Source organism: Harpia harpyja, chromosome 13 (assembly GCF_026419915.1).
Source record: "Harpia harpyja isolate bHarHar1 chromosome 13, bHarHar1 primary haplotype, whole genome shotgun sequence".
NCBI lineage: Eukaryota > Metazoa > Chordata > Aves > Accipitriformes > Accipitridae > Harpia > Harpia harpyja.
The window spans coordinates 29,900,129-29,922,678 of NC_068952.1; the positions used below are offsets into that span (position 1 = coordinate 29,900,129).

The 22,550-nt window shown below is 36.0% G+C and overlaps 1 protein-coding gene across 1 annotated transcript in view; it reads left to right on the plus strand.

The window, feature by feature from the left end:
- ADSS2 (adenylosuccinate synthase 2) overlaps positions 1 to 22,433 on the plus strand; it is a 39,151-nt gene extending 16,718 nt beyond the window's left edge. The window contains exons 2-13 of the mRNA XM_052805905.1: positions 115 to 217; positions 2,736 to 2,804; positions 3,561 to 3,611; positions 5,859 to 5,925; positions 9,088 to 9,195; positions 9,478 to 9,559; positions 11,116 to 11,242; positions 14,115 to 14,269; positions 14,693 to 14,817; positions 15,896 to 15,993; positions 20,729 to 20,878; positions 21,643 to 22,433. Coding sequence (XP_052661865.1) covers positions 115 to 217; positions 2,736 to 2,804; positions 3,561 to 3,611; positions 5,859 to 5,925; positions 9,088 to 9,195; positions 9,478 to 9,559; positions 11,116 to 11,242; positions 14,115 to 14,269; positions 14,693 to 14,817; positions 15,896 to 15,993; positions 20,729 to 20,878; positions 21,643 to 21,695 — 1,188 coding nt within the window. The 3' untranslated portion in view covers positions 21,696 to 22,433. The remainder of the gene's footprint in view (positions 1 to 114; positions 218 to 2,735; positions 2,805 to 3,560; positions 3,612 to 5,858; positions 5,926 to 9,087; positions 9,196 to 9,477; positions 9,560 to 11,115; positions 11,243 to 14,114; positions 14,270 to 14,692; positions 14,818 to 15,895; positions 15,994 to 20,728; positions 20,879 to 21,642) is intronic.
- The last annotated feature ends 117 nt before the right edge of the window (positions 22,434 to 22,550 follow it).

Genomic DNA, 22,550 nt, shown 5'->3' on the forward strand with positions numbered 1-22,550 from the left:
TGGAGCTGGAACCAGTTCATTCCATCTTTATACTGTGTTCATTTGTCTTTTAGTATCAAAAACCATTAACACTTTTTTTCTTTCTCCTCCCACCCGCCCCCACCCCACCCCCAGGGAGGCAATAATGCAGGGCATACAGTTGTTGTGGATTCTGTGGAGTATGACTTTCATCTTCTGCCAAGCGGGATCATCAATCCAAAAGTCACTGCATTCATTGGTAAGTGGGACATCTCTAAAAACTAGACAATACTGTAGCTACAGACTTCTGACAAATTAAAATAGCAAAGTATATCTGAGGACCTACAGGATCAGGATATTTCATTCTCAAATTCTCATAGGCCTGAACTGCTCTACTATCTTCTTAATACTGTCTTAACTCAGTTGTGAAGTTTGGATTATGGAGGTTTCTTTTATTGTCTTGGATAGTTCATCTTTGTTCTTGTCTGTCCTATCAATGCAAACAGCTAGCTGCCCAGCGTATCTTCATTTTCCTGCTCCCTCTTATTTTCTCTACCAATTATTTCTTTTATTCTCAGAATTCCTCCTCTCTGTTTTAACCTTCAACCCTGCTAAGTAACTACCAGTACCTTTTGAAAGATAGATCTTTCCTTCCTTTTCCATTGGGTGGTGAAATGAATGCTGACTCCAAAAGACTTATGCACTATATAGTTCTTACCAAGAAGTCCTCTCTGGAGAGTACCTTAGAAGGTTTAGGGCAGTGGCAGTACTATGTGATGTCAGAATCTATGATCTGTTTGCTTCCTGATGGGGGGTTAGGTTGTCCTGTCTGTTGTCCCCACAACCCTACTTACCCCACTCCCTCTCTTGGAATCCTGTTGCCAATCCTACATTGTTTATTTTCTTTGGAATGCTTGTATGACCAACCTACTTAATAATGCTGTGTAGCCCTTAACATTTCCTTCTAAAAATTAAGGTAAATAAAAAACATGTCGACACAGCATTATAACTATGCATGTACTCGTGTGCTTGTTTAACAAATCAGGCGAGTCTCTGAGTTGCTAAAGGCTATGACCTATCAACACTTCCATCCTGCTTTTTTGATACCCAGAACTCCTGTCCCTTACACAGTGTACTTCTCCAAATCAGGAGTCTATTGCCATGCTCTTCCTGTCACTTCTTCCTGCATATCTCATTGCTTTGAGTCTATAGTCTTGCCTCTCAGCTTGGTACATGTGCCAGGAGTAAGTGGTCATTGACACTTTGCTGAACACCATAGCAACTAAAGAGCCTCTGATGCTAGTTACTTGGTTTGTAAACAGTACTTGCTGAATTCTTGGGTCCAGCTTGTAGTGACTTTATGCTTGCAGTCAGCATTAACTCTTTACTTGATGGGAATTGGTGGTTAATTGCCTCTTTTCAGCTGTTACATTGTGACTTGATAGCGAGATAGTTTTGGATCAACTTGCCCTGCCTAATACTTCTACAGAAATTGAGCCAATAGGCGTGAAAATTCCTCTGATGAAAGGGACGTTGGGATGTTAACTGCTTCTAGTTTTGAGGGCTGTGGCAGATGATACTACTTTTATTCTCTTTTGATGTGTTACTGTGTTATGTTTCTTTAAAAGGTTATTGCTTGAAAACAGTAAAAAAGGATGCTCATTTGCCATATTTTGTTTGGTGGACTCAGGGTTGAGTAGGAAAGACCCCATCCTTTAAAAATACAGTAGACAGGAGAGAGCTTTTTACAAATTGTCTTGTCTGTATCTGCTATCTCTTGGTCTTGTCCGTTTGGAAGTTTGTTGTTCTAGCTTCCTTTAGGTCTGCTCTGTGTTTAAAACCTCTTTTGGAAAAAAAAAAAAAAATCTGGCTTAAGGTTCCACTGAAAGGGCTTGTAGGTTAAAAAAAAAAAAAAGGTGGGGGGCAAGGGCAAAATGATTGGAGTGTTATAATAGATTATTACTATTGATTAGGACTGTACCATGAAGGTTACAGTGACGAAGTCTTAAATACTTTGTATTTTGGTGTTTAGAATGCTTTTGTCTATGTGAAATTAAGTAATATGCAAATAGTTACAAATGGCAGGTCCCTTCATTCTTTAGCTAGATGTTACCATACTGATAGCTTTGGATCTACTGATATACTGAGTTTGGTATGACCTTAAGATGGTTCACTTTTGCTAAATGGAAATGTTCCTTCTTAAGCAGTCAGTGATGCTGGTTAATTGTATGAATTAGTAGTCTTTTTCTGAGCAATGTGACAGCTGTAGGAAAGCGAGCTTGCTTTTGATGGAGCTTTTTCCTCTGTTATTTTTGCTAGTCTGTTAACAACCCCAACTCTATATACAGAATATTCTGTGTCTATTTACAGCAGAAGAGTGCCTGAGGGGATGCTAATGTTTATAATGATGATAGAAATGTGCTAAGCTTTTAAAAAACAATAGGGTTATTAAAATGAAGTACAAAAGGAAGTTAATTTTAGATACAAGGAAGTTGCATTCTGGACTGTCCCACGATGCTGTTACTGTTTGTCCTGACCTAAATTGAAAGTTTGTTGAGTTTATTAGAAAGATTCAATGCATTTAGTTAGAAACACATACTTTAGGTGTAAATAAGTCTTTAACAGATTAATTCCTAAGACTAAAAATTGCAATGTCTTGAAAGTTTAAAAGCTTAAACTATTCTGCATTCAAAATATGAAGTGTCTTTGAATTGTTTGGAATGTTTTTTTCCATGCTCAACATAATTCACTAAATTTTGCGTAACGGTTTTCTTCAGGAAATGGTGTCGTAATTCATTTGCCAGGACTCTTTGAAGAAGCTGAAAAAAACTTAAAGAAAGGAAAAGGTGAGAAAATTTTAAGATACTACTCTTCAAATAGTTTGTGTGGCCCTCCTCAAAAGATTTAGATTGTGAATGCCTCTGTAGAGGTTACGTACAGGTTTCTTTTTTTCCAGAAATCCATTTAGCTGCTAGTTTTTGACAGGAGTCTCGCTAGAAGTCCCAAGGCCCTCATGGGAAGATGGACAAAAGGAGTCGCTGTACAGTTTCAGAAAAGAACATGTTCTAAATATGAATTATCTGCAGACATTTTTCTTTGCTTAAAGCAGTGAATTTAAGAAATGAAACAACTTGTTGAAGTGTGTTACCTGTTCATAGTCATTTTACCTCTTACAATATTAGTGTACAGTTTGATACATGTTAATGTAAACAAATGCTGTGGTAATGACTTCCTGATTCAGAACTTGGTTTGGATACTTTGTTATGTGTATGGCCATGTTTGGCAGCAGTCTACTGTAAGTGAAGTAAAGCAATGCTCTCGATTATTCAAAAACAAAAAGCTACTGATTGATTGCTGAAATTGAGGAACTCGTAGAATAGCTAGTATTCTTCCTCAGAATAAGCCTGACTTTCTCAGCTTTATAGGCTGATGCCAAGTTTTAATTATTGAAATCTACTGGGTTTTTTTCTCTGGAATGTGATTGTTCAATCTTTAAATAGATTGACTGAAGACTAAATATGAGAAGTATTTATCCTTTATACATCAGAAGACAGAAATGCTATATAAAACATAATTTGAGCTATTTCATTTTGTCTTTTAAGGGCTAGAAGGCTGGGAAAAAAGACTAATAATTTCTGACAGGGCTCATATTGGTAAGTTCCTGTTTGTGGTTTGGTTTTTTTGTTGATTTTTTTGTTAACATTTATTTTCTCTGAACTCCGATGGCAGTAAAAGCATGACAATTTTTAGCCATCTCTTCGTATAGGTATATACTTTTCTTTGGATTAAGTCTCCATATGCTGCTTTGGTTTATTGAAGGTCCTAGAAAAAAATCACTCGCCACTCAGGACCCTCCCAGGTTTATATTCTAGTGACTCTAATTCTATTCCATAAGCATAACCTAGGCGGAAAAGCAGGTTCACTTTCCAAATCAAAGATCAGAGGTGCAAAGCAGTAAAAAAGCAGTTCAGAAGTTAATTGACTGAAGGATTCATTTCCCCCTTTGGTGTAAGAGCAGTGTTGCTTATAGCAACTTCTCTGCTGTGAAACCACTTGACTGGGCGTGACTTCCAAACTAACAGGCTCCCTACCAAGTAAATTGCTACATACTTCAGAAAGGAGACTTTATGGGAAGGACTCTATAGGGATAGAGAGAATGGCAGCCCTCCTCCCAGGGAGCTCTTCAGTCAACCGTTGATTCCAGCCTATGTTCCAGACAACTCTGCAGTTCAAAGCCTGGAGTAAAATAGCGTTTAGAATCCAAACCACTTGCAACAGAGCTTCGGAGGCTCTTGCTGTATCACTCCTGGGACATCTTTACTACATAAATTCATCCTTTAAATTAGATCTTTAGATGTCGTAACATAATAGTTATGTAACTGCATGTATTAGGAAATGGGCTTATTGCTGCTCAGGTAGTCATCTTCTGAAGATGCAAACTTTTTAGGTCATTATCAGATAAAAGCTTATAACGCCGGAAAAAAGGTTTTGCTTTTGGTTTTGCTTTTTTTAAAAAAAAAAAACAAAAACCACGATCTGGAATAGCTTAGTGAGTGAACATGTTATTTCAGAATAAATACATTTTTACTTTGGAGTAACTACTGAGTTTCAAATAGTTGAGTAACTGTTCCTAAGTTACTAAAATCCTTTCTGAGAGTAGAATCACTGTAGGTGAATTACTTGGAAATGACTAGATAGTTAGAAAAACTGTTCTGCGATGATTATATTGCAGTGGCAATACTGTGAAGTTTTCATAGCTAAACAGGTCTTGAGTAAAAAGGACCAGTTATTGACTGTCACCAATAATCATTCAACCTGTTAATATAAATGAACTTTGAGAATGCTTCTGTTTAGAAAGTTTTGATGACGGTCTGGAGATCTATTGCAGTGATAAATACGTCTTCTCTAAATTGGGTATTGGTGATCTGTGAATGATTAGTCTGTAACAAAAGATCAACCAAAAATAGGTTCAAGCTGCTGGGGATAATCTAATCCTTTAAATTATGGAGATGTGTGGAAATAAACACAAAATAAATTGGTAAGGCAAACAAGGAGAACCACTCTTGTTTTAAAGAGACTAGAGTACTTATTAAATGAGTCCGTTTCTTGCAAGTTTTCAGTCTTTCCTATGTAATGTGTAGATTAGTTGTTTAACTTTCAGGAGATAGTACTTAAGAAGAATAAGCTGCCTTCTGTTAACCTGCAAACTGTTGCACCACTGTTTGTATTTGACATGAGTCATGTCAGATTTTTTTTTTTTTTTTTTTGCTTTTATGGTAGACAGAATTGGTGCAAGGAATACTTTGCCTCATCTGTCAATAATACATAATGCTTTAAAAAATAATCGGGGCTTGTGAAGATGACTTCTGTTTACATAACAGACGTTGGTGGGAGCTTTGTATTTCCAAATGTGTTTTAATTGATGTTGTCTAAAATATAAAAATAAAGTGGTTTAAGAAATCTTTAGAATGAATAAGAATGTTTACTTAAAAGTTCCCACTGTAGATTTCAGCAGTTGACATTTTTTACTATAACCTGTTTTCCCAGATCTTTTTTCAACTGCATATTTTCTTTCTTTCCTGTCCATATATTCTTTCGGGCCACTACAAAGCTGAAATGGCTTAGTAGGGGGAGGTGTATATGCAGTCTGCAAGTATTCTACAAAATAAACACTTAAAAAAAAAAAAAGTCTCTGAAGAACCTCAGAACTTTCCTGTGAAAAAAAGTAACTTGTAAAAGAGGAGAAAAAACTCTTGTCATTTTATTTGCCTCTCTTCAGTGTGTATATTTTTGTTTTCCACATTGATGAACAGGGCTAGAGTTGGTTTGAAGAAATAGTTACTGATATGGTAATTTGTTTTACACAAATTTTCTACTTAAGTTATTTTTTATTTTCTTAGTATTTGATTTCCACCAAGCTGCTGATGGCATCCAAGAACAACAGAGGCAAGAACAAGCAGGAAAGAAGTAGGTAGTTTTGTTTTGTCAAACATAGGATGACTTAGTACAAACATATGACTTGATACATTGGATTTCTGTTATTGTTTGTCGTTGAGTTTAAACAAGCATTAATTATCCTTATAACTCTTTGATGTGGAGTATGCAGGGATCATTTCTTACACTTTTGTGCTCCAGTGGCTGGCAAAAGATTATATTCTTAATGAAAGGGTTGTATCTTGATATTTTGCCTTACGAAAAAGTTCCTAGTTCCTAATTTGCTTTATAAAAAGTGTTCCTGCTTCCTAATGTTTTGTTTACTGGAGGTGTTTGTTTCTGTAAAAATATATTTCTGTTTATGAAGATCAAAGGACCCTTTCGTCATCTCCAAATAACTGAAAGGTCTTATATGACTGATTTGGTATCTCACAATGCTTCATTGTCAGAAGTGCGTGTAAGTGTTCACATTGTCTACTACATGCTGCTACTGACTTTCTGAAGCTTTTGAAACTTTTAGAAACTAGCTGCTATGTTTCTAACTTGTGATTTCCAAGTAGCTCACTAGTTCTTGAGGATGGGGAAAAAGCTGGCAGAATTAACTGTGGCGTGTCTACAGCTGGAAAGTAATGCAGCACTATAGACTTCTGAGATACCAGTGAACTTAATCTCTCTTCTTGGAAGTTTGTCTGGTGGATGAAAAGTAATTCAGTCTTCCTTACTGAGACCTGTAAAAGGTATCATCCATGACAATAACCTTTAAAAGAATCTCTGATTTGGGCATATCTTGCTTTACACAGGTTGATATTGAGTGATAACTTGTCAGTTACTCTTACACTGGGTCATTTTCACACTTGACTGTGCTGTACCAGCTGTCTTGTTACCTGCTATTTTAGGAATTACAAAGTAAACAGGACGAACATACATATATATATGTATATGAAAGAATATACATATTTTTCTTTTATGAGCTAGTACATGTATGTCAGCTATGTTTGAATGTTTATGGACCACAAACTAAAATTGCTGTATAACAATATTTGCAATTAAAAACAGTCAGTCAGTCAGCTACTTGTGAGAAGGAACCACTTTATTAGTTAGTGTTAAAGGTTGTAAGGGGAAGGCCAATGAAGAAATAACCACTTTTCTCCAATTAATTTGTTTTAAAGAAACCCAGAAAAAAAGTTACATTCAAAGCTAAAAAACTTAAGTCACTCTTAAAAGGGCTGTATTTCTTCTTTCTGTGGGGTTCTTGAAATTCTGCAACAATCGTACAGTTTTCAAGCTTGTTAGAACTGCTGATGGATTGAAAATGCTAAACTATCTATTTCCTCCTAAATTCTAAGGCTCTGTAAGTGACTCTAGTGGGGGGGAGTACTACTACAGGCTGGCTAAGAGCTGGCTGTCATGAACTACTTATCAAAAGACTGTCTCCTGTTTGGCCGTGGGGTGGAGAATTGAAATAGCCTGCTAGCATGTCGAACGGTAGATTTGACTGCATAGCATATTTGGTATTAAAATTCTTTTGTGTCTAACACTTCAAAGTTGATCATTATAAATAGAAAGTTTATTTTTTTTTTTAACTGAATGCTTTTATCTGTTCAAATGTAGCTCAAAACCAGTCACAAGTAAGGCTCATGTAGCTTCCGTTGCAGAAAGGTTATAGAGAAGGTAAACTAATATAGTATATTATGTTTATACAGTTGTTTTAACTTCTATAAATACAGTCTTCTGACAGCTTAACTCTTTTGTGAATTGGCAGGTCTTAATGAAACAAAATAAATGGAAACCAACTCCTCCTTAAAAAAAATTCTCTGTGGAGGGTATGAATTAAACAATTATTTAAGCCACAGTGTCCTGGTCTGGTTAATGATACTGTGTGATGCAAAGTTGATCAGAATGTCTTTCTTCTTGCACTGGAGGCAAACACATCACTCCCTGAGATTACTCAGTATTGAGTCCAATTGGAAGAATTTGTTTTTTTCCAAGAGTATTGTTTTGAATCTACTCCAAACTACTAATGACCTAACTAAAATGAATTATGTACTGATTATGAACTGTGTTTCAGTTCACTCACAAACCAATTGATACCCTTTATGTTAAAGTTTAGATATGACCTGTACCTTCTACTTGCAACGGAGTCCCTCTTGAATTGAGTTATGGTATGGTACCCTCAAGGCAGTTTGAAGAAATCTGGGCTACTCTGCCTATGCAGAATTTATAATTGAAGATGATAAGGCTCTGTGTGTCTGCTCAGGGAAAAAAAAACCAAGCAAAACAGTTAAAACTAAGTGCAAAACTAAGCTTACCAATGTACAGCACATTTCTGAAAATGCTGCACACCTGTTCACTTCTTAAAAAGTTACTTAAGCTTTTGGGAGTGATGGGGAAGGTGTTTGATAATCTGCCTATGATGAGTGCAGTTTTGCTCCATTTTGATAGCTATTTAGCAAGACTCTGGTAGAAGACACTTTCTGAATGAACTAGCTGTACTTCTCTGACAGTTAAGTCAGTGCAAGCAAATTGTATCTTTTGTTATCACTGACTTAAGCTGAAAAAGGCTTTTCGCATAGAGTGGGTAGGTAAGGGTAAGAAAAAGAATTCAGGTTTTCAGAATCAGCTACAGTGGAAAATTTATTCCTGAACCCTTTCTAATGTACAGCATTTTGAGTATCATTGTCACTCTTAGATGCTCGGCAGCGATTTCTGTTTTCCTGGCTCCAACTGAGGCATTTAGAATTAAATGAAATATTTCTTACATACAAACTTGAAATCCATACTGTTTGTGCTGTTGCGTTATGGAGGACTTTCTTTAGGTCTTCACGACAGCTTTTTAGGAAGGTGTTTAGTTAGTTTCAGTTCATAGTACTGCAGGATGTTGTCTTGGCATTCAGTTCCTTAAGTGTAAAAGTTGGGAATTGTGTACAAATAAATACGTAAGAGTTCACTGAAGTATGAAAAGTTATTGGTTTAAAATCAGAAGTGTGTGGGAGATTAATATCTTTATATCTATAAAAAGTGATATTCTGAAACTAAGTTGCATATTAAAAGTATCTCATGTTTTAAGTGCTTAAAACAAGGTTCTAAATGCTCACAATTAACAGCATTTTATTTTATGCTAAGGATGTATTAGCTTTAAAGAAAACATATCTTAGTTTTATATCAAGAATAACTCCTGTTATTATCTTTTGAAAGTTTGGGAACTACCAAAAAAGGAATTGGTCCAGTATATTCTTCAAAAGCAGCTCGAAGTGGACTCAGAATGTGTGATCTTGTTTCTGATTTTGATGAATTTTCTGAGAGGTAATTTCTGTATTTTAATGCACAGTTTTAAGCATAGTTTTCAGTTTCTGGGTACTACCCTGGTTGCTGTTACTTTTTATATTAAAAATCATATTTAAATATGAAATTAATTTTATTTATAATTTTATTAAATTTTCTCTTTATAATTGTTAAAATATTTTATTGTTTAAAACTGTTTATTCACCAGATAATTGCAGATATGTAACCGGTAAAACCTAAGGTTGGTGGGGGCATGAGGAGGAAAACAAACAAAAACCTTAGTGAAGCATTTTTACCTTCCAGGTTCAAAGTGTTAGCCAATCAGTACAAAGCGATATATCCTACCTTAGAGATAGATATTGAAGGGGAATTGAAAAAGCTCAAGGTAAGCCTGCTTCTGTCTGTTAAATGATGTAATCACTGTGTGCAGTTAACTGATATGTAGATCTCCTGGTGACTGATGCTCGTGCTTGTGTGAGGAGTTAAAACATAATACATATTATGGGAAATTGGTATGTATCAATTATAAAGAGTCTGCTAGCATCCCTAAAGACACTTTTGACCCTGCTTTATGCAGCATTTCAAAATTTCAAGAGAAATACTGTGAACTTGTGAGAAAAAGGCGTGTATAGGGAGAATTATTTTTGACTTTCACTTGCTCAAACATACTGGCTAGGAGAAAAAACCCGTAAAATAGTAGTTGGGGAAGGTATGTTTCATTGTAAAGCAGAATATTAATTCCTTGTGTCAGAAACTTAAGAACTGAAGTAAATGATTATTCTAATAAGCCTTAAGGGAAGAAAAAAAATACTAACAACATAGAAAAAATGTAAGTTGATAGCAGCAGAACTAATGAAGCCTGACTGCCAGCAAACTAGTCTTCTGGTTAATTATGAATTCTGATTTGATGTTTTCCCTGCAATTGCGCCAGTTGTGAGATTTCTCACTAGTATTAATTTTCTTATGCCTAACAGTGTGATTTTTGCCGTGCACCCAAGTTCTTACTTGGAAGAAATTGTCAGGTGTTTTACCCTTACCCAGCCTTTTTGTTCATGCATTTTATAGAAACTTAACTGTGTGAGACTATGTTGAGCTGTAGTATTTTTATCGGTACGTAGACCTAAAAATCAGTTCAAGTTGAGTGTTTTATAATGCTTTATAGTTTACTTAGTACACATCAGGATTATAGAATATCTGAAACTTGTTGTTAGGGTGGAAACGTATTTGTAGCTTGAGGAAAATTACTTGTACTTAATGTTTGTTTTATGCTATGCACTTGATTAAATTCTGAAAGACAAAGTGTTATATTTCATGTGAAGTGAATCATTAGAATGAGAACTTCCATATGTTCTCATGGGGAAAGGCCTGTGTACCAAGTGTTAATCTGAACATTACCGGCTTCTTACATCCAGCTACTCAGTGGCATTCAGGCACTTCACACTTAATTCCAATAAATAACTTTTTACTTCTACTTACAAACATACCTGTATATATGTCACAAATTAATGCTGCTTTATAGTTGTGTGCATTTGTTGGCTTCAGATGGCCAGAAGCGGAACTCCCCACATGCTGGTTTTGGGGGAGAAATTTTGAACACTTGGAAATGAAATACCAAATACAGTAAAGTATTGTGATTATACTCAAGCTTGAGTTGAACCATTTCAAAAGTTTGGAATTTATTCCCCCCCCCCCCCCCGCCTTTTTTCTCCTCTTTTGTTCTTTCTTTCCTCCTAGGAAGAGCATACATGTCTATTGTATAAATCTGAGTCTAATGTTCTTCCTTCCCTTGTTCACCCATTATGGCATATTTAGCATTTCTTTGTTTGCTTTTCCTTTTCAAAAGGAGTAAGAGCATTGTTATGAGGGAGGAATAGCACTTGTACTCTGGCTGGCTTTATCATAATGAAATTGTACTATACAATAGTCTTTTGTATTATTCAGGGCTGCATGGAAAAAATAAAACCAATGGTAAGGGATGGTGTTTATTTCATGTATGAGGCTTTACATGGACCACCAAAGAAGATCTTAGTAGAAGGTGCAAATGCAGCACTGCTGGACATTGATTTTGGTAGGTATAACCTTTTTGAGACACACATTGCTGTATACTTATGTTGTGAAAGAGGAACACTAAATATAAACTCTTCTGTGCTTAGCTGTTCTTATGGCAGAAATATTTGGTGTTTGGGAAGAACAGTACTCTCTATGACTAGCAAATAATTAGAGGAAAAAGTTTTTAATTAAATCGAAAAAGCTTTAGACTCTCCCAAGATTAATTATTTGAATGACAGTAAAGATCAGGTGACTTTTCTTAACTAGAGTGTAACTATTACTTCAGTGTCTATAAATTTCATATGAAATAACTCACAGTTGTATACGTCTGTGGAAAACACTTGAGAAGAAAAATGGAGAGCTTTGAGAGGCAAGGTATATATACAAAGTAGTTGTTGACTTTTGAAGAATCAGCTTGCTTTTTTTTTTTTAAACCCTTTATATAACATTTAGTTTTCAACTGTTTCATGGTGTAAGGAAAGATGTTGGGAATCTGGATTGCTAATGAGGCAAGAGTAAAATATTATCCCAATCAATTTGAAATTATAAATGGTGAAGTTTTTCTTAAAACACTGTAATTTTGCTAATAAAATTAGAAGCTTCTTGATAGAAGCAGCTTTTTTTTCTGAGGTTATGTTGTTTGTTATCATTATGTTGCAAGGACAGATAAATTATTATACCTCTGTATAGGCGTAAGCAGCCTATATGATTGGCTCCTGCATTTTGTCCCATTTTTCTTCAGTCTCACTAGCCTTACAACTGCATCATTTTTATTGTTGGAAAGATGCTTAAGCCTGAAATTGAAACCTGTAAGGACTACTGTCAAACAAATACAAAATTGGTACACGCTCTGCTTTCAACTGGTAGGAGTTCTGATATTAGGCATTTTCAAATATAGTGAGTTTGAAAGCCTCTTTCTTGTGCCTCTTTCTCTCCTCTCCTGACACAAGGAAGATGCGTCTAAGGCTGGTCACTGTAAGTGTAAGCACCAAGTTTTCCCATGATAATCTGAATATTGGAAGAAACTTCCTTTTTTAACAAGTCAAAAAAAAAAAAGAGGAAGGAAGTCTTCAAATATGCTTGTCACAGGGAAATGTTTTGATGCAAAACTTGAGATATTTGGAGAAAACTCTAGGGGGGGTGTTTTTCGTAAGTAGTGAGGATTTTAGATTTCATGTATGTATAGGAAATGCAAATAGTCTGAAACTCATCAGATATGTCTATAATATGTACAGAATTGTTCGGGCACTTACATTTTTCTCCTGCCTGTGCTGTGAGACCCACACACAGAAAGAATATCTGCTCTCCTTGGGTAGATACCATCAGTGGATTGGACACTTGGGTTAACAATAGACAAGTCCCAGTCAAAAGATGTGACAATGCCAAATTTGATTATTGAGCATTCTGAACAGGGCTATTTTCTGTGCCTTTGTGCACAGAAGTCTTAATACTGAAGTGAGTTTTATGAGTGTGTGTCTGTTGGTGGTAAAGATGGTAAATCCCCAGCCTTGCAGTCCATCCCGCTTTTCTGGAGCGTGTAACGAAGCTCACATGTGCATGTGTCTGGGGGTTGGGGTGTAGGGGTGGGGGTGTGTGGTCTTCTGTGTATTTAAACACTGAGTGAGGATAAACCAATGTCAATACACCAGGCTGGGAGCTGAAAATGAGTAAGAATTGTCTCATTGACTCTGTGACATCCACTAGCTGTATTTACCTGTCAGTAAAGAAAAGCTCAACTTTGGTGTCCTAAGGATAAAAACTAATTAGTGCTTGCAAACTGGTGTGACATATCACCTGTAAGTCTGTGTCTTTCTCTTGAGAGATTTGAGTTAGACAAAAGAAGCTAGAGATACCTGAAGCTAGTCTGCAAAACCTCACTGAACAGTCTCTGAAGGGTTCTGCCTTTTTAAAGTTGTCTATATTGTTTTCATTTCCTTTTGTTTTGGCCGTTCTCTCTTGCCCATTTCTGATTCTTATACCAAAAGAAAAGAAAGTCTGAAGCGTGAGGTAGAAGTTTCTCACTTATATATAGTTACTGTGTGGCTGCAGTGTTTGTTCACAATTCAAATCAACTAAGGACTGGCATGCTTTGTTTCATCTTCCATTACTTTTTAAAAAAAAAAAACAAACGTGTAAACCCAAGGATTTTGAGATGTTTAACTCTTTTATCTTTGCTGTCCAGGCTGTTTTTTAAATGAGAGCTAAATATTTAACTAGAGACAAACTCTCACCACTAATGAACTAGCCTATATTCCAGGAGTCTTTCTTTTCTTTTTTTTTTTTTTTTTCTTCTTTAATTGTGGAAATATTTTTTTTTCATTTGATTATGTAAGCAAAATTTTTCTTTCTGGAATTCTGCATTTCTTTGCAATTTCTTATCCTTAATACGTGCTGACCAGTGAGTAGCTTGCATTTTATTTTTTCTCCCAAAATGAAAAGTGATAAACTTGTATTTTCTAACCTTTTAATACCATTTTCTTAAGAGAAGAGTCTCCCTTGAAATTTTCACATTGTTCTATTAGTGAGTATATTTTATGTAAGATAGCAAGGCATGGTTTTCTGGTGTCTTACTGCAATTTTTGACTTGTATGATCATTCAGAATTGTCATGTAGTCAACTTTTGCATCTGTACCAGTTGAAGTAAGTGGTAAGATTCCTATCTTTTTCAATAAAGAAGGATCAGACAATGTACATACAAAGCTAAGAGCTCATTAAATATCTTCTTGACCACAAAATACATTTATTGTGTGTTTTCTTTTTTAGTATTGTAACACCTAGGTAAGTGTAATGCAAGTACTATTCCTCACCAGGTTAGATTTTTATATGTATATTTTTTTAATAGTTTAAAACCAGTGTTTTAATAAGTTTTTAAAACAAATTTTTTTTAATAGGCACATATCCTTTTGTGACTTCATCAAACTGCACAGTTGGAGGTGTGTGTACAGGTCTGGGCATGCCACCGCAGAATGTCGGGGAAGTGTATGGAGTTGTGAAAGCATATACAACAAGAGTTGGAATCGGTGCCTTTCCTACAGAACAAAATAATGTGAGTATTATCAGCCCTAGATGTGACCTGTAACTGGGTGAAATAACTTGGTGTGTCTGTCCTATGTTAAATCAGTGTTACTGGTTAAATGCAAGTAGATGACAGTGTGTTTGGATGTCTCATTCTTCCGATTCTGAACTGAGCTTACAGGACTGCCAAATCTGATTGTCAGTTTCTCAGACCTTCCTGTGGAATAGAAGGCTAGAGCAGGAACAAATTTTGAGAGATTTGCTCAAATAACATTCTCTTGAATTAGAAATAGCATTTTGTATTTCTATTTTCATCCCAATGGACAACTTTGTGAAAAATTGGGGGAAGAACTTTTAAGGTAATTTACAATGTTGTTAAGTATACATCTGCATCATGTGTTGCAAACAAGAAAAAAAAAAAAAAGGCTCATGTAATAGTATTACTCTTTGTTAGGAAATTGGAGAATTGCTGCAAACGAGAGGTAAAGAGTTTGGCGTTACCACTGGTAGAAAAAGAAGATGTGGCTGGCTGGACCTTGTGTTACTTCGATATGCCTACATGATTAATGGATTTACTGCGTGAGTTATTTTGACAGCTTTGCCGGCAACTTGACATAAAAAGCATGAAATGCTACAGATTACTGTAAATTGTACATATACTAGTTAGTAACATTTAGACTGTTAGTATTGATTTGTTGATTGTTTTGATATTTTGATAAATTAACTGTCCTTCATTTTTCCTAGCATTAAATGTTTTTTTATTTGACACTTTCATACTCATAAATTTTTCTTTCCTTTATTTGTGGCATGTTGTTGTTTCTCTTTTAAAATCTTCCAAGAAGCACTTACGTATCTTAGTACTTGATGCTTCAAGGTACCCCAACCCCTGCCATCCTGCCAAACCAAATCAAATGCATTGCAAAGGCCTTAAAACCTGATATAGTTTGTGGGGTTTTGTTTTGTTAGTTTGTTTTCAAAATAAGACAGATGGGAACCCATCAGTATCTTCAGCAGTATGTGTAAGTGTAGAAAATTTGGATATGACTTTGGGATTTTAATTAAAATGAAAAATAGGTATCTGAAACAAAACTGGTATAAAATTTCTAGTAGATCAAACTATGTAAATATATGCTTTACTTACATTTTCCTGTTTTTCTTGTCCTTTGTGTTTTTTATTTAAAATAGGATGCAGCCAGGTATTTACAGAGCCAGTGTTTGATTATTTTGCTGCTTTCACTGTAGGACAGGAACGTTTGGCAGAGGACAGGAACAGACAGCAACAGGCATCATGCTATGAAGCCATCTGAAATGAATGGTCATAAAGTATCTTGGCAGCACCCTCACCAATTAAAATTCTAAGACTTAAAGCTATAGACCAGTCACTTTAATTGGAGAATACCTGTTCTTTGAATTTTGCCATTTTCTTACATTACTAATTCTAAGGATGCGGATGCAACAAAAAGCCTGTTTAAGTTTTCTTCTCTTTTTTGTTTTAAAGTCACACCAGATAAATAGATTAGTGCCATACAAGCTATTTTTCTAAGGAAAGACAATTAATTGCAATGTGCAGGAATCAATTTTTCTTTTGGTATTTTTACAATGTGATGAGAGTTGAGAGTTGTTGAACTTGTTTAACCAGAGTCATGTTTCTGTATAGATTGGCACTTACCAAATTGGATATCTTGGATGTATTTCCAGAAATCAAAGTTGGTGTTGCATACAAATTAGATGGTGAAATCATACCTCATTTTCCTGGTAAGACTGCTTGTTTAACAATTTTAGATTTTAGTGAAATGTACTCTGATACTTAAATGCATTTGACTTGTAAAATTTATGCAGCATCAAGACATTAACGTCTTCCCAAATGCACAGAGACACACTGTACCACACCTGTACCTGCACCCTCAAGACACCTGTACCAAATACTGTCATTTACCTACTAGAAAGATGCAAAGTGCTGTATAAAGCTTCTTAAATGTGAAGGTTGTTACTGCTTTATCCCTTTCCTTTAATACAGCCTGCATTACCTTCAAGCTAAATTGGAAGCTTGTTTCACACTCTAAACCCGGTGTCTTATTCCCACTACTGTATTCATCCCCTCTTCTAGCAGGACAAGTCTTCATTTAAGCATGCGGTGAACCACATGAGAGAATTGATCTGGTTGAAAAACCAGATTTTTCTCTCCCTGTGTTATTTTTCTAACAGTTCATTTCCCTTTAATGGTTCACAGAGTAGCCAAAAACCTGTCACACCTATGCAATGGAAAAGAGGGAGAAGGGGTGGGGGAGGAAATGAGCAATTAGTTTAGGTGAAAGCAAGACTGTTTTCTGATGCAGGACCACCATACATCAGCTTGGCATGATAGAAAATATAGCTCCTGAGGAGGACAGTGATCATTTTTACCTGAAAAATTTATCTGCATGTTAAAATATTCAAATATTAAGCCCAGTGTTTTCATGGATAATGCATCTTTTTCAGTTTGCTGTAGCAGAGATACTCCAGAAAAAGGAAGAATGTTAACTAGTACTAAAGATTGGGTTTTCTCGTTTTCTAATGTGTGCATAGATGCCTGTTTCCATTCTAATTGCTACCTCAGGGTTTGATGCTGGTCGCAGGTTACAATTTTTCATGTGATATCATCAGCAGAGAACTTTTTGTGGGTGAGGAGATCAACTGTAGTAATCAGATACAACTCACAGCAGGATTTATGTAGTATAAAGATGTAATTATGTATAAAGGAATAAGTGATGATCTGCCAGTAGTTCTTGCAAATAGCACATATCTGTTAGGGAAATCCATAAGGCATTAACAAAAAATCTTGTTTCTCCATGTGCTTGGGGGAGTTCTCTAATTGATTTGCCTTCCAGTATCTTCAAACAAAAGTGCCAGTTACAATCTGAATGCATACTGAATGACATGGCATGCACTTTTATTCAGGAAATTTACTACTCATCTTGCAGTAAACCAGGGAATGCTTTTCACTTTTAAGACTCGTATTCCCTGATCGATACCCTTATCAAAATATTAAGGAAATTTGTGTGTACTTTAGATGGCTGTTGAACATAATGGGGATTGCATGTTTGAATTGAGAACTACTCAGTAAATGCTTCATCTGTAGCCCTGTCATCTAAGCTGGGGGCTATTTGGACTTCTTGTGCTCAAGCCAGGAGGACCTTCTCTGGCAGTCCGTCATTAAAGATGACATAAATAGGTGGCCACGTTTTCCAGTGCTAAGACTTAAGTGATTACTTTTTTTTTTTTCCCCCATTCATTTTGTGTCTCAGATGGCACAAGAATCTTGTTACAGTTCCTGAGAGCAGACTTTGCTCCCTGTATATGCCCAGGTAACAGGTAGCTGACATTTGGTCATAGCACCACAACGTGGCTGACCTGCCTAACTGTATTTTTCTTCAATGTATGAACAATTAAGAATTCTGGTAGAAATTTAGTAGAAGTTGTTGTCTTTGCTGTTGACGTGCTGTCTTCCTTAAGTGTCAGGAAGGAGTTTGAGCTGAACTTCTGGTAAGCTGGAAGATGCTGTCTCTCACAGCGCCTCTGTGTTCCACACCTCTCTCTCTGCTATACTCCTCAACATTTGGCAGCATTTTCAGCACATATGCTGCAGGTTACTTATTACCCCTGCCCCTGGCATAAAAAACAAAAGGTGACTTTCTTCACACTTTGTGTTTTGCAGACCATTAGATTATTTTTGATGTCTACATCTCTGCATGCTGTCCTCTTGTAGAATTCATTTATTTTTAAAAACTTGCCTCTTTGACATTTTGAATTTAATTTAGAAGAGATCTAGTCTGGGAATCTCTTGCTGGCAGGGTATTTCTTTTTCTCTCCCCTCCCTACCCTCCCACTCTCTTGGAGATGTTAGTGATTTACCCGTCTTGTGAAATGACTGTCTCTGAATTAGAAGCACACATAGTGCCCACCATCTCAGGAAAAACATGCCATATTTCATATATTGTTCCTTTTTCCAGCTGGATGAGAGAATCATACGAGTCTCACTCTGTTTTTTTAGCTTAGATTTCTGTGGGCATTTCATAATCTCCTGTTAAGAAGGAACTGAAAATGTCTTGTAAATTCACAGCTGACTTCAGTTGGTGTTGTTGAGGCTGCAGTCTTTTGCTATGGAGCTGGCCAGTATCTCCATTTCTATTCAGTCACAGGAGTTTATGAAAGAAGGACAGAACTCCCTGCTAGCTCTGAGCTGATCAGTTTAAAAGGAATGTGAAAGCCATGGTGTAGTCCTGCTAATGACTCCTGTCCAAGTTCAGGTGTCAGGTGATCTCAGCACAGACAGACACAACCTCTAGCTCAGGAGACTTTGAAAGCACAGGTCCTTAGGAAATTGGGAGATTATTTTGGAGAAGCTTTACTTCATGCTTGCTTCTTTTTTTTTTTGTGCTCTTTGCCTGGGCATCTACTGTAGATTAAAGAGCTAGGACACTGTGCTAGTTGCACCTTTGGTCTGACCTATATGACTGTTTTTATGTTCAGTTTCAGGAAATTGCTGGAGGATCCTTCTCTTACAGTGGTGCCAAGATTCTAAATTTCAGCTATTCTTTTTTGAGTTGGAAATAACATCACATAATTCCTTCTCCAAATTATACTACCAGACTACCAGATATCATTATATCTGCTCTCTCTGTTACCTAATTCAGCTGTTAATAGGGAATATTCCAGAAAGCCTAAAAGATAAATCCCCTAAGGGAAGAGCTCACAGAAGTCTAGATGGTGACTACATCTGCTACTACACTGAGCTCAGTTTATGGCTTATCTTTCCCACCCATTATCTTTTATCACACCTGCTGGAGCAAAATGAGAGAATCGTTTCAAACATCAAGAAATTTATCCCTTCTTTTTCTTCCTCTCTTTTGGGGAAGTAAGGAATTGAACTAATACAGAGTAATGGAAGATTGTAGACAAGATTAGACCGTTCAATTCTAAGTGCTTTCAGCTTTCTCCCAGCTAGCCTCATCAGAGGCTTCAAAATAAAAAATGCCTGTGGACCTCCAAGATTAGGTGTTCAGTCACTTTCCTTCTTCTAGAAAGAGGGAGGCTAGCATCCTATTCTAGACCATCTGCACTGCCCAGAGATTAGTTTGTGGTTTTGCACTTTGAACATAACTGGCCAACAGACGACACCTCAGTTGTTACTACTGATGACATTAAAGAAAGTGCTTATCCTTGGCCTCTGCAACCCAACATCCTTAATTTTCCTGTCTGTCCTGATTACAACAAGTATTGATTCAGGATCATTCGCCTTAACCTGTGAACACCTCAGTCCAAAAATTGTGCATTTCTTCACGGTTGTAGGCTTTGAAGTCAGTAGAGCATAGTCCTCTTTCACCCTTACTCAAAATGCCTAGTTTATAAGGGCTGTCCTTACAACATTGCTACTATCGAAATCTTACTTGCACCAGGACAAATTATTCAGTATGCTGAGCCTGAGTTTGTTGGCTACACACACGCTGATGGTTTTGTATTTGCACCTCTACTGTGCCTCTTGCACCTAAAACCCTTTCCCAGGTTGACTAGCTGTCTTTGCAGGAATGACTTGATCTGAGGCATGGAGCCTACATAACATTAATTACAGTGCCTTTGGCAGAACCCTGTCTTTTTCAGGATGGCAAGAATGCCTGACACCTCCCATTTTTTTATCAACGTATTTTGAGGATTTTCAGGCTTAAGGCTTTTGTTTTGCTGCCCACTGTCATTCCAAGACTAATGTTCAGATAATTACTGGAATGATTCAGTTCCAGAACAATGTGCCTAGCATCTTTTCCAGTACTTGAAATCATCACAGGATTCAGAGTTAATGGACAACATTGTAGCAAGTTAACAAATGAAGGACAAAATGGAATACACTCATTGCTTCTATTCTGAGAAGTAATTGGAAGAGTTACTGTTCATAAATCATGTGGGACCCCACACTGATTGACAAATTCATTGTAGAGTTTTGGGGCAAAGGGTCTGTGGGCATCAGAAATCTATTATGTATGAACTGTATCTTATGACTATGTTTAGTAACCTATGCCATTTTAAAATATGTTTTAACTGCCTGATACTTACAAGCTGGTGCCTAATTTTGCTTTCACATCACCAAATTCCCTCATGAAGGGGGAGTTGGATCTTGGTATGTGTTCAGAAAAAAAAAAAAAATCAACATTTTGGGGAATCACTTTTCCTGAAAAGTTGTTTTCTGAACTTAAAAGATTGTGTTTTAAGTAAAATATAGGCATGTGACTGTGAGTACTGGAATTCCTAAAGTCTAAGTCCTGATAGTTACTGGATTTTTTTTTTTTCCTCTGCTTATATTAACAAAAAAGGACACTTCAGCACCTTCAGTGCTGGTATTAGCTTATGAGTAAACCTCTTTGTATAAGAAAAGAATAAAAAGCTTTACAGTTATGTGTTTAGTGGTAGAGAATATATAATCTTTGTGGACATAATATTTTTGTTCCTGTTTGCTTCTCAGCCAACCAGGAAGTCTTAAATAAAGTAGAGGTTCAGTATGAGACACTCCCAGGATGGGATACAGACATATCAAATGCAAGGACATTTGATGAGCTGCCTGTAAATGCACAAAATTATGTTCGCTTTATAGAAATGGAGTTGGGTGTTCCTGGTAAGTAATCCAGATTTTTTTGTTTTTGTTGTTTTGGTTTTTTCCTGCTCCATGAAACCTATCTTGTACTTTGTCTTAATGAACATTCAAAATATTGAAAACTAGTTTGCAGCTGTGCTTATTCTGATGTACCTGGTGATACTTGTAATTATTGTTTTACTTCTTTTTATTTATCTGTTTAGCTGTTGAATTGAAAGCTTTGGAAAGTTTTAATATGCATTCTTTCTTTGGCTTATACTATAGTTCTTGTTCAACTGAGATTTTTATAACTTGCTTAAGTGTTTTTCAGATTGGTTATAATAGGGGTTTAGTTCTGCTGCCATTATAAAGTCAGTGGGACTACTGGTATATCAATGTGATTTAAATATATGTGACAGTAAGAGGTCCTAAACTAATAAATTTCTCTTATGCTCCCTAGTAAAGATCATCCTGTGGTTCCATCCAAAGCTAGGAATTAGGAGATGATGCAAATCTTTACTTTTCTGACAGTTTCTATGTATCTTTTTTCCTACGATCTGGAAAACTGATTTATTTATTATGGCAGCTTCAAGACTGTTCCTGCTTTTCTAAGTTATCAATGCATTCTTACTTTGAGAACAATAGACATAGTTATCATTTCTTGACGTACTAATACTATATGCTGTGTTTTTCTTCAGACTATGGTACTTAAGTGCTTAAGAAGATAAGTTTGTATCTCATCTTAAGATACAACCTAATCTTGCTTTGTATTACTTACAATAAAAGTTTGCTTTTCTCTTCTGCAGTTAAATGGATTGGAGTAGGGAAATCCAGGGAATCAATGATCCAGCTGTTTTAAAGATTTCAGATGCATGGAAGAAAGCACACTCCTCAAAAGACTGCTCATTCTTAAATGCATTAGTAGCCCGCAAAGCAAAGATGTTGGAAAGATAGATTTTTGCATGGAAAGAAATGCTAGAGTTGATACCCCCAAATCAATCGCTACTCCTGAAAGAGACTTTTAACATGAACCTGTATCAATTCTTGTTCTACTGCAATTTCCAGGACACTTGTCATTGTTGTTCAAGGTGCCATCACATTATTTTTTTTTTCTTTACCTAATATTTACTTCATAATGTAATTCCTGTTTGAAAATCTAAAGTAGCATTACTTTCATGACTGTTTGTCTTTGTTATCCTCTCTCTGCTTTTGGCGGTGTTACTTCCCTGAAATTTTAGACAGTAAAAATAATGCAGTTTTGCACAGATAGTTTTACATCCTCATTATTTGTATTCCTAAAGCTGTTGTATTCTTAATGGCTGCTCTTGTGAGTGATTAAAGAGGGGGATTCTGATTTTATAATGCTATAAATGCTGTCTAAATTATTGTGTGATCTGTTTTTTTTAAAAAAAGGATGTGATACCAAGTTGTTAAGAATGTCCAGGTTTTTTTAGCTGTATAACACAGAAACTTACTCTTTGTAACTCACAGAGGATACTCAAGTGTTTACCAGGAAGTGTGCCCAGAAAGTTAGAAAATTGATATTGTAAAAAGTTCATTTGCGATTATTAAAGAAGCGTTCTGATTTTGAGTTAAATGTTTTATAATGTTAGTCTTTTTTTTTTTTTTCTGGTATTTTAAAAACCCTGTACTTCTCTACTTCCAAGGCGCATATCTCAAACTGTTTCCCTAATTAAATGAGGTTATATTTATA